Here is a 16,608-nt window from a genome sequence, read left to right as displayed (position 1 = left end):
TGCCCATGTTATACTAATGCTGGCTGAACAATGAAGAGAGTACTGTTAAACACTGGGGATGTTAACACTCGGTAAAGTAAAGTAAAATAGTACCTGTCAGATAAGATGGTCCAAAAAAGTGTAATTAAGTCTTTTTTGCGTGGTTGATAACATCTTTACAATGATTACTAAGTTTGTACCCATCATCACGGTTGAAATGTCTGTGTTTGTATATTTGTATGGCTTCGTGTACAAACCTTTGATGGTAGCCAGGAGGTTTGCAGAGAACCTTGGTCTCGGAAAAGACAATTTCATGAGAGCCCACCGAGTTGTAGCAATGATCGGCAACGGCCGAAGAATCAGTTCTGCCGTGTTTCAGATCTGACTTGTGCTCGCAGACACAATCAGAAACATACGTTTCGTTTCTCCAATGTAGCAATCACCACAAATGCAACTCAATTTGTAGACTCCAGGATACTGTAAGTCAGGAACGACATCCTTCACAGATGGAATCAGATCACGGATGTTATGCACTGTACTGAATCGGACTTGAATCTAATGTTTGTTTAGAATTTTGGAGATCTTTTTGGTCACGCCTGCTATGTATGGTAACGTGATAGTTTTGGTCGGAGTTTCATGTGGCTGTTTCTGTGTGGTGGGAGAGACAGCTTGGCGGATAGTACGGTCAGAGTATCCGTTTATCCTGAGGGCCCGATGTACATGTCTTAATTCACCGGTCAGGTGGTGTTGGTCAGAAATGCCATGGGCTCTGTGGTATAGCGTTTTGATGAGATAATTCTTTTGAGATGGGTGGTGGTGGGAATCCGATTTCAACACTTGTGTTTGGACAGCGGGAACCTCGCCCACGCGCCCCGCCCCTTCGCCCACGCGCCCCGCCCCCTCGCAACGAGCCCCGCTCCCTCGCCCACGCGCCCCGCCCCCTCACCCACGCGCCCCGCCCCCTCGCAACGAGCCCTCGCCCCGCCTCCCATAGTCCCACCCCCTCCTACACGAGCCCCGCTCCTGCCGCCGCCTCCGCATGCGCGCCCCACGCCTCTTGCTGCTGCCCGCGCTTTGCCGCCGCCTCGCCGCGTCTCGCCCCGCGCCTCCTCCGCGTCTCCCCGCGCCGCCGCCGCCTCCCAGCGCGCCTGCGCGCCGCGAGCTGCACGCGGCGCCGCACCCCGCCATGGCGCTGAGCCGCTTCGCGTACACGCGCGGCTTCGAGCGCGAGGACGCGTGCCTGCCCGACACGTGGGTGGTGGTGCGGCTCGACGGGAGATCCTTCCGCAAGTAGGGCGCACTGTACGCCCGTCCACACGTAGAGACAGCGGCAGTCGCCGTCTCTCGCGCACGCACACATGGGGCTCAACCACCACCACGGCGCCACAGAGACAAAGAGCCCCCGCGTAGCCTTAACAGACTGTTGGGACAAGTGCTCTGCGAGCGAGTAGCACCTTTGAAGGGGGGGGGGGGGTGGCCAGCACCACACCTGGCCACCACCACACCTGGCCACCTTTGACTCCCTAGTTGCGATGTCTACACGCCGCACCAGGTACTCATTTGAGGCCGAGTCAACCTAGGAGAGGCCCGTGACGGGTTCCGATAAGTCACTGGTGTTGGCCGTAAGCGGGAATCCAACTCCCCACATCAACACCACAACACTCCAAAAACAACACCCCCATCCGCCACGAAGTAGCGGTGACATCACCACGGCGCTTGTGCCAGGCGAGGTCGTATGTCTTGAGGGCACGTCAAGTGCCGAAGGCTCGCTGCTGGCAGGAGGTCCCGGGACAGACCCTGTCACCCACCCACTCATTCACTTCCACTCTTAACCAGCCTCACTCAACCACCCACCTGCTCACCCATCCATCCACCCACTCGCTCACCCGTCCACCTACCCACTCACCACACTGCGGGTTATACTGTAGTCCTTTTCTGTTTTTCCAATCCCGTTGTCACTCATCCCAAGCTCATAATGCAGTCCTTGCTCGGGTTCAAGAAACGCATTCACCCTTACCGATTGCAACTTTGAGAGTGCTGTTTGTTGTCGGCCCGTTTGACGTTCTGGGCCTGTGCTCAGCAGCTGTGTAAACTACAAAACGCGCCGAGCTGCAGACGACGGCTCCCCGGGACTCGCCCGCCTCGCCTGCTGCTCTCGAAAGCCTCCACCGCGTGCAGCAGCCAGCGGGCGATGCTGCTGCTGTGATCCCAATTAGTCCTTGGGCCAGACCACATATCGGCACCACCCAAAGTGGCAAAACTTAAATGGTGCCATTTTATTTGTTACACCAACAGAAGTTAAATAATACGTGATAACCTTTCCAAATGAGCAGCTGTTATTTTTTTCTCGCAGGAAACCTGTCTCTGCACCTATCGCAATCACTCCTATTTGCCCGGACGTTACAAATAAAACATTCTAACGCATCCGCTGTTAATGAAGACAATAAATAATTGACAAAATGGATGTTTGGCCCCAAGGCATGTATTTCATACATATTCTTGCATTCACGCTTGTTCTTCAATTTCAGTGACTTAGTTAAGTCTGGAATAGATTGGCGCTCTCTGTTTTCCTTCTGTTTCTAGCAGCTTGTTTGCTCATGATCATTTACTGGCAGGTGAGTCAAGTACTGGTGGTTCTGTATTATCTGTTCAGTAAAGATATCTAAAGTGCTAACTTTACCCTCAATGTATTGTTAATGTACCTGTTAAGATTATTAAAGGCCAGGGACTAGAGGGAAAAAAATATTTTTGTTCAGTTTGTCAATTTTGATACCTTCTATAAATTGTAAACTTTCATAACATGCACACAATTATTAAATTCATAAAAACTAACTATATTTGATAAATATAGTTCGTTTTTACGATTTTATACGAACTTCGCCAAGTAAGCAGCCTTAAATCAGCTTTTTTTTGCGTCTTTCATCGCAATTACTACAGCAGTGCATACTGACTGTGATGGGATCTGCTATGATTACAGCAGTGCAGATTGTAGTGGTATCTATTGTTTACAGCAGTGCATGCTGACTGGTGGTACCTGCTATGATCCCAGCAGTGGCATACTGACTGTGCTGGTACCTGCTTTCACTACAGCAGTGCATACTGACTGTGGTTGTACCTGCTATCACTACAGTCGTACATGCTCACTATAGCAGTATATATCGACTCTATAGCACAAAGTACTCACCTGACAGAGTGAACTCCGCAAAGGTTATCATAGAATATGTCCCACACACAGGGAGGATTACAAAAATCATTACGAGACTTTGCCACCTCAGGTCGTACCAATAAGTTATTTTTTTGGCCCGAGCCCATGGACTAAATTGAGTGATTTGCAGGTTACAGGTGTCCTATACCTGCTGTCAACCCCTTATCAGTGCTGCCTACCTTATTGTAGTGTTGCTCCCCAATATGGAGGCACACACTCTGGACTGGGAGGCAACACTTTTATTTAACAACTTCCCTAGCGGGTAACACTGAACGCAACTTGGGTTCTATAGTAGGTGATCTGGTTAACTATGTGAATAGCTAATTAACTCTAGACGAAGACCCGGAGACGATGAGACGCGGGAGCCAGGCTTGTTTCTACAGACGAGCCCAGAACACTCTCGGGACTGCCCCTTGATGCTCCTGGGCGTGGCCTCGTTCCGCCTTCGGCCATGCCCCCTTCGAGACCTTTCCCGAATGATCTCGACCGAGCATCACGTGCCCCACTCAGGCTACCACCCCTCCCTTGCCCTCTCTCAGACCATCGCCAGGAATCTGCCCCCTAGGGCTGGCTGACATGCCGTACTTTGGTGCTAGAGAGAGGCTCCAGACGCATTGTTGCACTCCTGTAACAGTAGCTGGCGCGAACACCCGAGTGACACCATTTACGTCACATTATTACAGACCAATTCAGATCTGATTGGTCACCCCGTGCCCCTTATAAATCTCAACGTTCATCCTACAAAGTCCAATGACTAGGGAGAAACACAAAAAAACAAATTTTTGTGCCCGTATTAAAACAGCAGTACACCGTATGGACCTGAAAACTCAATTAGCCTGTCCAAGAATACGGGTAAACCGTATGGGTTGGAAGGTATGGGTGACCCTCGCTTTGAGATAGTGGGATGCGTTCTTCAAAAAAACACAGGTTCAACGAAAACGGTCTGTCCTCGTGTAACGCGGTAGGGGCGATCCTGAAGAACATCGCGTTATGGAAAAATCACGTCTTAATATATAATGTAGGGTAAAGCACAGTCCGCAATAACACGATGCGTATGCAGGCGTGTGGGTGGCATCCAGCAGCATCGCACCTTGTGTGATGATGCTATGCTTAGGCAGCTGTACAACCGCTTATTCCTACTAATGCGTCATAGTTCTGTTCATTCAATCGCGTTACAGGGACTCCTCTACTTTCTAACGAGTTAGGTTCCAGAGGTCTGTTCGTAAGTCGATTTGTTCGTAAATCCAACTTTACTCCTGTCAATTCAAAAATGTTGTACGGCATGTACACTAAACACGGGGAATGGCTTTAAAAGTTGTATAATCTCCTGTGGCTGTAGATATCACTTGTTCTTCATGTTCTGTAGATGTCACTACCGCCATCTATTTTTGCGCGGTGGTTGAACTTTAGACTCTCGGTCCGAACAGGCAACTGGACATACGGACAGGTTTGTTCGTATCTCTCGAAGTTTGTTTGTCGAATGTTTGTAAGTAGAGGAGTCACCGTATATCCCATTCGCATTAGTTGAAAAACGTGTTCCCTAATTCATCAATCGCGTTACATCCAATTAGCATTATGAAAACACGTCATATAAGAACGGACTATCGTAAATCGGAATGGCTTTTCCCATTAATTGAAAAAAGAAATGAGGGATGTGTTTCGGACACTAATTCCAACTCAACTCCTAACATTAAAATATACACCGATATCACTTTTCCCAAAACAAAAATAATGTAAATATTAAAACGATTTAATAATAACTTAAAACTAATATAATTAACGTTTTCAATGAACTGATCAAAAGATACCATAACGCTATCACGAATGGATGAAGCAGCCTCCTGGGCGCTTCTTGTTTGGTGATGTCACGGCGCGTGCCGTAGTGAAATTTCATTAACACGGATATTCGATTTTATTCATCAAAAAGTGTCTGTAATTTGTTAATTGCTTTCACGCAAAATTTTGTAAACTGTAATTCGTTGGTAAATCGAGGTGTAGCTGTCATTTTCAGCATTGGGATATTTGGACAACACCAGTTATATTTTTTTTAGATATCGGAAGAAACCCAGGAATTCAGAGGAGCAACCCATGCAGAACAAACAAAGAAGGGCCTGGGTTCGATTCTTAAACTCGGGTGCCTTTCTGCGTGGCTTTTGTTCTCCCGATGTTTAACTGTGGGAGGAAACCAGAGAACCCGGAAGAGAGACACACGGAACGGCGACGCTGACGTGGCTTGTGTCGGCGGTGTCTGCTCCGCGACGCAGGTTCGCCGAGGACCACGGGTTCGTGAAGCCCAACGACGCCCGTGGGCTGCGCCTCATGGCGCACTGCGCGGCGCACGTGGTCACAGAGCTGGACGACCTCGTCCTGGCCTACGGGCAGAGCGACGAGTTCAGCTTCGTGTTCCACCGCAAAACCAACTGGTTCAAGCGCAGGGCCAGGTAACCACCATCACCACTGCCGTCACTCATGCCTCACAGTCAGGGCTATCCATAGGGGGGTGCGGGGCCTGGGAAAATCACACTGTGCGCCCCTCCCCTGACGCCTTCAAAATAAACCGGAAGTATTACATCTAACACTGTGACGTCGAAGCACGGGCCCCCCAAAACGCGGGGCCCGGGGCATCCACCCTGATTTGCCGTACCTTAGGGATGGCTCTGCTCACAGCAGAAAGGCCTGAGTTTGATTCCTGAATCGGCTGCCTTCCTGTGTGCAGTTTGTATGTTCTTTCTCTCTTGTTCTGCATGGGTTTTCTCTGAGTTTTTTGGTTAAGTGACAGTACAGTAAATCTCCATTTAAAACGTGTGGCATTCACACTACACATTTTAGCTTGAACGCGATTTTTTGTATTGGAACGTTTTCCACTTAACGCGTACCGTGCCTGCTATAACACAACTTTTCTGAACGGCTTGGGTAATGGCAGCATTGTTCGGTGATGCTGGGAGCTGGTCCTGTAGGTCTGATGTGCGCTGTGATACATGGCACGCCTTCCTGTTCCTCAGTCTTTGTTCTGGCATCTTTGTGTGCGAAGTGTCATCTCACTCTCTTATCTTTTCACTCGCCATATCTTTTACACACTTAATATTTGAATGACTGTTACACATAGCATATGTATAGCAAATATATATAGTGGGTTATCAGCGAGACAGAGACGACGTAGTCGAGGCACACTTGTTTATTAAAGCAAAGGCCAGTAACATAACACTTGAAGGGGTAATGGCCCCTTCACCCGTACTCAACAGGAATACACCCCTAGCACTATCCATGACTGATCTACTCCCAGTCCTCCTCTAAGAGTGCTAGGGGAGGCTATCTGATCCGGCCCTGGTTAAGCACGGATCCCGGCACCCAGCCAACCAGACCGTGCTCTTACAAGAGCATCGGTCCTGAGGCTCTAAGGGCCGCGCCACTGGCTTGCCCTGCCCGGCCCTGAGAAGGACAGCGAGCCAGGGAAGTTCCAGGGCCTATCTGCCGGTCTTCAATCTTCGCTGGTTAAGCTTCACACTGGACCCCGAGCCCTCTGGCTCCCCGCCTTTTATACCAACCGCCACCGAGGGGTGGGGCTATGGGGGATCACAGCGCCACCCATAGCCCCCCAGGGTTAACCATTGCGGACGTGGATGTAGACACCCCTGTGTGTTTGTCCGCTTCCCTTTCCGTAACCACCTCTACATATATAAACACAACACATAAAAAAATAAACATGTGAAACAGTCGGCTGTCAAATAAAAACAATTAAATTATGGGCTGGAACAGCACCCCTACCTTTGCCATTATTCCTTATGGTAAAATAACTCCTGCTTAAAGCGAATTCGTTTTACGTGGCAATTTCAGGAATGCAACCCCCGCGCCTAACACGGACTTCGTAGTTTAAAAGAGTGTTGAGTCTTTTTTGGGTAAACAAGAATTGTAATAATATAAATAACGTAACGGAAATATCATGGGACCTTTTTTGCTAGTATCAAAGTATGAAAAATAAGAATAGGTTTTACCTTTTCTGGCAATAAAACAGGAGGTGTTAAGATGCACAAACACGAAATAGATACCTTTTGTAGGCCAATCAATTTAAAAGACAATGCATTTTTATCAGAGCATGTTTTGTTTGCATGTTCACCACAAGTATGTGTGGTTAATGCAGACTTGATTTATTGCAAAATGTATCTATTTGGTGTTTGAACATCAAAACACCTGTTTTATTGCCAGAAAGAGTAAAATCTATTATTTTTCATAACTTATCGGGAATATGCGTCTCTGTGTCATCCCACGGCAGTAAGTTCATGACGCAGGTGGCTTCGCTCTTCTCCTCGGCGTTCGTCTTCTACTGGGACAAGTTCTTCGCGCCGGAGCGGCTCCTCTACCCCCCGGCGTTTGACGGCCGCGTTGTGCTCTACCCCACAGAGCGGCATCTGCGGGACTACCTGAGCTGGCGCCAGGCCGACTGTGAGCACAAACTCCTCCATGGGAATCTGCCTCCTGATATAACCTTTGCTCTTGAATTAAACCTCAAAAGTAATTTTAGTAGTTCAATTGATAACTTGAGACTCTGGGTATCCTTTGTTAAATGTTGTATCATAGGAAATAAGCTTAAAGGGTTGTGTAAAGGGAGAGAGGGTACGATTGCATCCTCCTTATGGAAACGTGTTTAAGATAATTTGGCTGCTAGAAATGTGATCATGATAAGCCACTTTGTTGAACTATCATTTATGGCTAGGTTGCTTCTGAAAAAGAGCTATATAGCTCAGCGGGCCTTACCTGGTGAAATAAAAAAGTTTATATTTTAGTTTATGGTTTTATGTGCGGCTCCAAGTAGAACCACGGAGAGATTCTCGAGTCGGTGATTCTGAATCTCCACCCCCCCTCCCCCTTCAATGGGGCAGGCCACATTAACAACCTCTACAACACCGTGTTCTGGGCGCTGGTGCAGAACGGGGGCCTCACCACTACCCAAGCCCAGGAACGGCTCAAGGTGAAGTCCTGGGCTTGTCACTCACGTGTGTGCAATTGACAAATATGTCCACGTCTTGCATCTGCACGTGCTGGCAGCGTGAATGCGTCGGTGAAACTCCTTTTCGAACTCCCCTTACTCTCCCACCGTCATAATCCCCTCATGTGGTTGTTTGGTGCATTCACAGCTCACGGTGGCGGCAGACAAGAATGAGATCTTGTTTTCAGAGTTCGGTATCAACTACAACAAGGAGCCGTTGCAGTTCCGCAAGGGAACTACCATCATCTGGGAGAAGGTGCTCGCACGCAGGCCAATCCCATACGCGCGCCGAGAACGTGCAGAACGCTGGCCGCTCATCGAGTTATTTAATGTTTTCGCGGCTATCACAGAGCGTTATCACTGTTGGCTATTTACAGTGCGAAAGAAGTTGAACATACATACTAATATTGGAAGAAAGACCGTTCCAGACAGTCGCAGAAGCGTATCTGAAAGCACGCGATGCACTGACCGTCTTTGTTCGATGGTTCCCTAAAAACCGCTGTAAGGATGACCAGAGTTTACGTGATGGTTTATGCTCTTTGACAAGATCAGCAATTTGTATATACAGAATGTGAACCTCACCCAGGCTATTTCCAGTCAAAATCTACACTTTTTAATTAAATATATAAACTAGTGGGAAGTACCCAGCATTGCCCGGGCAAAAAAAACACACACACATCGACTTACACACATACAGACATAGACTCACACACACATCGACCTACACGCACACACATATGGACTTACACACGCACACATTGACTAACAACAACAACCACCATTCGCCACTAAGTGGCGGTGACGTTACCACGACGCTTGTGCCAGGCCATGTGCACCTTGAGGCCACGTGAAGTGTCGAACGCCCGCTGGCAGGAGGTCACGAGGCAGACCCAGGTGTCACGGGTCGACTGAATGAGATGACCGAGATGACTAGCTGATGCACCACCTGTGCCAACTTGCTGTGCTTTAGCCACCCGGCGCTCCGCTCATTGTTGTGAGCGTCGTTCCTCCGCTCTCCGTTGTTGTTGGAGGGCGACTGCCTCCAACTGCCCAGTAGCGTCCTTCACGATCCTCCTCCACAGAGGCCGATCTTGACACCGCTGGTACCAGTCATCGGCAAGTCCACTCAGCTCCACGTCCTCCTGTATCACATCACTCCATCTCTTCTCTAGCCCATGCCGTGCCCGTTTAGCCCCCTCGATCCGGCTGAACAAAAGCTGTTTAGGCATGCGGTGGCTGGGCATGCTGGCTACATGACCCAGCCAACGCAGCCTTGCCTGCCGGAGGAGCTCACCGATGGGACTTTGCCCAGATCTTTCAAGGATTTGTGAGCTCACACAATCCTGCCTAGTTAAACCCAGGATGGATCGTAGGCAGGCCAGCCTAAATGTTTCTAACCGGCGAAGATGCTCCATTAGGAGGGTCCACGTTTCGCAAGCGTAGAGAAGGGAGGGAATGACTGTGGCCGAGAAGACCTGAAGCTTCGTGCGGAGCGACAGACCAGGTAACGTCCACACAGCGTTATGCAACCAATGAAAAGATATTGCCGCTCGACTGATTCGGAGTGAGACCTCTGCTGTTAAACTGGAGCCGGTCATAAGCACACTGCCCAGGTATGGGAAACTCTCCACTCTCTCCACAACTGCCCCATCACCGATTGGGAGTTGTGTGGGTGTAGTGTCCGATGGTACAAAATACCCAGGCAGGTGCTTAGTTTTGGTGGGGCTGATAGTAAGGCCCCACCTCTTTGTGGCACGCTCCAGTCTCAGCAGCAGCAGCATCTCCAACTCCTCCTCTGAATGAACAGCTATTACCAAATCGGCATACATAAACGTGGTTGGCCAATAGGGAGCCATCCCTTGATCGCACCCGGGCATCGATCAGCCTCCCATTATATCTGTACCAAATGGAAATTCCCCCGGTACAGCTATTGAAGGCTTCACGAACTGCATGGTCAAAATAGATGTTAAATAATGTGGGAGCCAGAGGACATCCCTGTCACACCTCAAGGTGTACAGGGAATGACTCTGACTTCCGGCCACGTAGTTTTACCCGGGCCCGCTCACCATCATGAAGGTCCTTAATGATCGTGAGCAGAGGGTCAGGGACTCCAAAAGCACGAAGAACAACCCAGAGCCCAGGCCTACTGATGGTATCATAGGCCTTGACCAGATCAATAAAGCAGAGATGTAGGTCTTGTTGGAATTCCCTACACCTCTGGTGTTGCAGACGGACAGAAAATATGGCATCTGTGCAGGACCGCCCTTTCCTGAAACCGCATTGGGGCTCCGTAAGCCTCTCCTCAGCGTGCCTAGCAAGGCGATGTTGAATAATCCTTGCCAGGACCTTTCCCGGCACACCGAGTGAGATGCCCCTGTAGTTGTTACAGTCTGTGCTTCTTAAAGAGGGGGACCACCAGGGCATCCTTCCAATCCTGCGGAACCCGTCCAGTGGTCCAGACTGTTGTTATGATGTCATATAGGGCAGTCTGTGCACAAACGCCACCCTCCCTCAGCATTTTGCTTGGGAGATCATCTCTGCCCGGTGCCTTTCCTGGTCTCAGACTCCGGATCGCCTTCAGTACTTCCTCAACAGATGGCACCTCAGCCAGCCACTCACAATAATTGAGGCACCGCAGCCTCAGCAGGGTCATCCCCACTTTGTGCCATGATGTTTTCCTGGCTAAGGGATTTCCCCTCCCCCAGGATCTCACAGAAATGCTCAGCAAATCTGCAAACCTGTCCCTGGGGGTCGGAGATTGGATCACCGTTTTTTCCCCTAATGATGGTAATAGATGTGCCGCTGCAGGTTACTTTTTTGATGGAGTTAAATAGTGATTTGTGATCGCGGGCCACTGAGGCAGACTCCCATCTCTTCAGCAACCCACGACCACCACCCATCCTTGCAGCGCCTTACGGCTCTCCGAACCTCCGAGCGAAGGCTGCAGTAAGCCGCCTCATTCTCTGACGTGGGATGCTGTAGCTGATGAGAGTGGGCCTGTCGCTTTTTCTCAACTATCCTGAACACCTCCTCTGTCAGCCAGGGTCTCTGGAGAGGTCTGGACCGCGTACCCAAAGCAGCCATTGCAGCTGCATGAGTCAGTCCTAAACCTCGCCCATTTACCCTCGACATCAGGAAGAGTGGGGGGGAACGATGCCAACCCCAGCCGCAAGCGATGATGGAATTCTCGCTTGCAACTTTCATCAGCTAACTGAGACCAGGCCACTTTAGGTTGGAATGGGATCCTGGGTGTACACCCACCACCGGAGTGGAAGAATGGTAGGCGCATCTTACAGATGACTAGTCCATGGTCAGAGGGCAGATCAGCGCCACGGTAGGTCCTGGTGTCAAGGACATGGGCTCGCATCTGCTGGTTCGTCAATATCTAGTCCAGAAGATGTTCTTGCTTGGACCTGGCATGCATCCATGATGTTGTGTGGATGCGCCGATGCCGGAAGAGCGTGTTGGTAATTACAAGCCCATGGGCTGCACAAAAATCTAGCAGCCTCCTACCGTTGTTATTGAGCTGATCTGGCCCATGCCCTCCAATCACTCCAGACCAGGTGCCAGCATCATGACCAACTCGGGCATTGAAGTCACCCAACAAGATGACTATCCCGAGTGGCCACTTTAACCAGCACCTGTGACAGGAGGTCATAGAAGACATCTGACTCATCGGCTTTGCCTGCTTCCCTCCACGGATGTTCGTCTTCGGTGGGGGCATAAGTAACCACGACCCCCACTCCTCGCCTCCGGTTGATTGGAAGGCGAGGCCAAAGTAGCCTGGGGCTTACAGCTTCCCACACCTCACCGCCACACTCCCACGCTCCCACGCTCCCTTCATTATTTTGTTCAGAAGAAGAGCCCACACCCTGTTGTTTGGCAGTCTCCTGCCCCGAGTAGAGGACTGTCCACCCCTCATGGTGGCAGGAGCCAGAACCGGTCCACCGGACCTCCTGAATACCACAGAGATCCAGGCGGTACCGGTCCAGCTCCCGACAGAGGAGTGGCAGCCTCTCCTCCGCAGTGAGCGTTCGGACATTCCACGTGGCCACACGAAGTGGCTTTTCGTTGTTTCTGGAGGAACCTTGAGGGTAAAGATTCAATCTCCTGCCTCCGCCAATTGGGATTTGGCCAGGAGACGTCATAGACGCCTGTCCCCCCGCGGCATCCGGCACAAGCTTATTAGTTACATGTTTTAAGTCGTGGTTTAGTGGTAATTAATTGAAAGGTGGAGGGGTTACCAGCCCCTCGCACCCGTCCAGAGCCCCCGTATAGCCACTGTGGTGGTCACAGACGCCATTAGGGGAGAGGCCAATCGGCATTGGCCCTCCCCCCACAGCACTGTCCACGACAGAGTTGCCCGTCCGGCACCGCGAGGAGGTAGGGGGTTGTTTTGCCAGACTTGCACACATACATCGACTCGCACACACAGAGAAATGGACTTGCACACTCACATGGAGCCAAGCACACACATCCACTAACACACACACACGTCGACTGACATACACACATATCGACTCACGCACACACACACAGACTTACATACACACATCGACTTGTATACACACACACATGAACGTACACACACACACATCGACTCACACACGGGCATCGACTCACACACACATCGACTTAGACACACACATCGACGCAGACACGCACATCGACTCACACGCACACATGGACTTGGACACACACATTATTATAGTAAAAATTACTAACTTAATTGTTAAATATTAGTTGTCCACACACACCACACACACACATTGACTAACACACATCGACTGACACACAGACATTGACCCACACACACAAACACATCGACTTACACACTCACATACATCGACCCACACGCACACATATCGACTTGCACACACACACAGTGACTGACACACACACACATCCACTTACACACACAGATGTGGACTTGCACACAGCGACTCACACACACATCCATCTCCACACACAAACATCGACTTAAACACACACACATATGGATTTACACACATTGACGCACACACACACGGACTCACACACATGGACTAACACACACACATCGACTTACACACGGACGTATCGACGTACAGACACACAGTGACTCACACGCACATATCGACTTACACACATACACACACATGGACTTAAACACACACATACATAGTGACACACACATGGACCTACACACACATATTTACTAACACACACATATCAACGTACACACACATGGACTAACACATACAGTGAGGGAAAAAAGTATTTGATCCCCTGCTGATTTTGTACGTTTGCCCACTGACAAAGAAATGATCAGTCTATAATTTTAATGGTAGGATTATTTGAACAGTGAAGAGACAGAATAACAACAACAAAATCCAGAAAAATGCATGTCAAAAATGTTATAAATTGATTTACATTTTAATGAGGGAAATGAATATTTGACCCCCTCTCAATCAGAAAGATTTCTGGCTCCTAGGTGTTTTTTTTATACGGGTAACGAGCTGAGATTAGGAGCACACTCTTAAAGGGAGTGCTCCTAATCTCAGCTTGTTACCTGTATAAAAGACACTTGTTCACAATCAATCAATCAGATTCCAAACTCTCCACCATGGCCAAGACCAAAGAGCTCTTCAAGGATGTCAGGGACAAGATTGTAGACCTATACAAGGCTGGAATGGGCTTACAAGCCCATCGCCAAGCAGCTTGGTGAGAAGGTGACAACAGTTGGTGTGATTATTCACAAATGGAAGAAACACAAAAGAACTGTCAATCTCCCTTGACCTGGGGCTCCATGCAAGATTTCACCTCGTGGAGTTGCAATGATCATGAGAACAGTGAGGAATCGGCCCAGAACTACACGGGAGGATCTTGTCAATGATCTCAAGGTAGCTGGGACCATAGTCACCAAGAAAACAGTTGGTAACACACTACACCGTGAAGGACTGAAATCCTGCAGCGCCCGCAATGTCCCCCTGCTCAAGAAAGCACATATACATGTCCGTCTGAAGTTTGCCAATGAACATCTGAATGATTCAGAGGACAACTGGGTGAAAGTGCTGTGGTCAGATGAGACCAAAATGGAGCTCTTTGGCATCAACTCAACTCGCCGTGTTTGGAGGAGGAGGAATGCTGCCTATGACCCCAAGAACACCATCCCCACCGTCAAACATGGAGGTGGAAACATTATGCTTTGGGGGTGTTTTTCTGCTAAGTGGACAGGACAACTTCACCACATCAAAGGGACGATGGACGGGGGCCATGTACCGTCAAATCTTGGGTGAGAACCTCCTTCCCTCAACCAGGGCATTGAAAATGGGTCGTGGATGGGTATTCCAGCATGACAATGACCCAAAACACACGGCCAAGGCAACAAAGGAGTGGTTCAAGAAGAAGCACATTAAGGTCCTGGAGTGGCCTAGCCAGTCTCCAGACCTTAATCCCATAGAAAATCTGTGGAGGGAGCTGAAGGTTCGAGTTGCCAAACGTCAACCTCGAAACCTTAATGACTTGAAGATCTGCAAAGAGGAGTGGGACAAAATCCCTCCTTAGATGTGTGCAAACCTGGTGGCCAACTACAAGAAACGTCTGACCTCTGTGATTGCCAACAAGGGTTTTGCCACCAAGTACTAAGTCATGTTTTGCAGAGGGGTCAAATACTTATTTCCCACATTAAAATGCAAATCAATTTATAACATTTTTGACATGCGTTTTTCCGGATTTTGTTGTTGTTATTCTGTCTCTCACTGTTCAAATAAACCTACCATTAAAATTATAGACTGATCATTTCTTTGTCAGTGGGCAAACGTACAAAATCAGCAGGGGATCAAATACTTTTTTCACTCACTGTACAGCCAGTCACACACACACATGGACGATAACACACACTTAGACTTACACAAGTGTAAATTAAATGTAAACAAAGTAAAAATAGTTCTTGACAAAGTCCTGCTCACAAGAGGAAAGTTTGTGGGGAAAAAGACACAATGGCTGTGCTTTGTTGTCTTAAGGAAATGAAATAGAACAGTTGGTATGCAGGGGAAACAAGCCGGTTACATAGTGTATATCTACTGTCATCAAACATTTTGTTAAGAAAATTAGAGGCGAGGGAAAGTGTACAAACTCAATAGTTTGTGACGTAAAGTCCTGCTCACAAGAGGAAAGTTTGTGAGACAAAAGACATAATGGTTGTACTTTGTTGTCTTAAGGAAATGAAATGTAACAGTTAGTACCCAGGGGGAAAAGCATGTTACATAGTGTATATTACCAACAGAACCAAACGGTATAGTGTATATTTACTGGTTAATGTCTACGATGTATTATGAAAAAGCAGTAATAGAAATGAGAGAAATAAGATAGATGTATGGTTGACGGGTGCTGTAATTTCGTGTGTGTTACCTTGCGCAGTGTCCACAAGATAGAGAAATGCCTCCTCACCCCCACCGAACGCGTGTGAGTTGGTATGGTCGAGCACGTGCTATGTAATAAATAAGTAATGGAAAACAGCACTGAATCGCTAATTAAACAACTTTAAAGGTGACAGATACGAAATCGGAATAGTGCTGGCTCAGCACAGGGCTTATGGCGTGCTACCTGTCTACTTTAAAAAAATATATAAACCCCACGGTTTGTGAGCCAAATCCTTCGCAAGTTTCAGCCACACACACATGGACAGACAGACAAAAAATTACTCATAGGTTAAGATGAGCTGACCAAAATGTCCTCCTCTCAGCAGGTGGTCTCCGGACACCAACTAAAGGAGACTGAAGCCGCTCCCCATGGGGAAGCCGACCCAGGAAAAGGAGATGTCATTGAGAAGGAATGCAGTGGCAGTCGAGACCTTGTGGACAGGTCTGCGGATGAGCCCACGGCAGAGGGCAGACCTGAACAGCGGCGGGAGCGCCCTGTGGGAAGCGGTGATCGTGTCAGCAAGGTGCAGGAGTCCGTGTCTGCGAAGCGAATGAGCGATGGTGAGCCAGCGGCGAGTTACAGCGTGGGCGTTGAACCAATTGCTGCATCCGATTCTGCGAGCCGGTGTGCGGCTCCAGACACCCCGACAGAGGGAAGGCGTGCCTCGCGGAAGGCCAAGGGAACGGACAAAAGGCAGGAACAGCAGCGCAAGGTGGTGATGCTACACGAAGACATCATTGGGGATTCTTTCTGGGAAAGGCACCCAGATATCCTCGCAGACTTTTCAATAAAAAATAGTAAAAGCCTCACGCTTACAAAAGTAACCAACTGATGAAAAGTTAGACCGTAAAGATCAACAACAATACATTATGAAACAGCTTCATGATTCGGTCAGGAAAATTTATTTTTTAATAAAATAAAAAAAGTTTATATTGTCAGCTTTATTCTTATCTTTGGGCATTGTGGACCTGCTCTTCACGCAGCAGGATGATGCAAAATATTTCCAGTGTTTTATTTCACAAAATGTATCTTGACG

The 16,608-nt window shown here is 48.7% G+C and overlaps 1 protein-coding gene across 4 annotated transcripts; it reads left to right on the top strand.

Moving 5' to 3' along the window:
* The first annotated feature begins 945 nt into the window (after positions 1–945).
* THG1L (tRNA-histidine guanylyltransferase 1 like) lies at positions 946–16,500 on the top strand. 4 transcript variants are annotated; one of them, XM_078609377.1, is made up of 7 exons: positions 946–1,269; positions 5,449–5,625; positions 7,455–7,624; positions 8,062–8,150; positions 8,317–8,424; positions 15,570–15,614; positions 15,898–16,500. In XM_078609377.1, exons 1-7 carry the CDS (start codon positions 1,019–1,021, stop codon positions 16,402–16,404), a joined length of 1,347 nt encoding a protein of 448 aa, XP_078465503.1. In that variant the 5' UTR covers positions 946–1,018; the 3' UTR covers positions 16,405–16,500. The 4 variants fall into 4 exon arrangements, with proteins under 4 accessions (XP_078465503.1, XP_078465502.1, XP_078465505.1 ...); XM_078609376.1 differs by having other exon boundaries at positions 15,895–16,500; XM_078609379.1 differs by lacking the exon at positions 15,570–15,614 and having other exon boundaries at positions 951–1,269.
* Positions 16,501–16,608: the final 108 nt, after the last annotated feature.

The sequence above is a fragment of the Lampetra planeri genome, chromosome 32, assembly GCF_965212315.1.
Source record: "Lampetra planeri chromosome 32, kcLamPlan1.2.h2, whole genome shotgun sequence".
Lineage (NCBI taxonomy): Eukaryota > Metazoa > Chordata > Hyperoartia > Petromyzontiformes > Petromyzontidae > Lampetra > Lampetra planeri.
The sequence above is the reverse complement of the archived record's forward strand: the minus strand, read 5'-3'. Positions and strand labels throughout refer to the sequence as shown.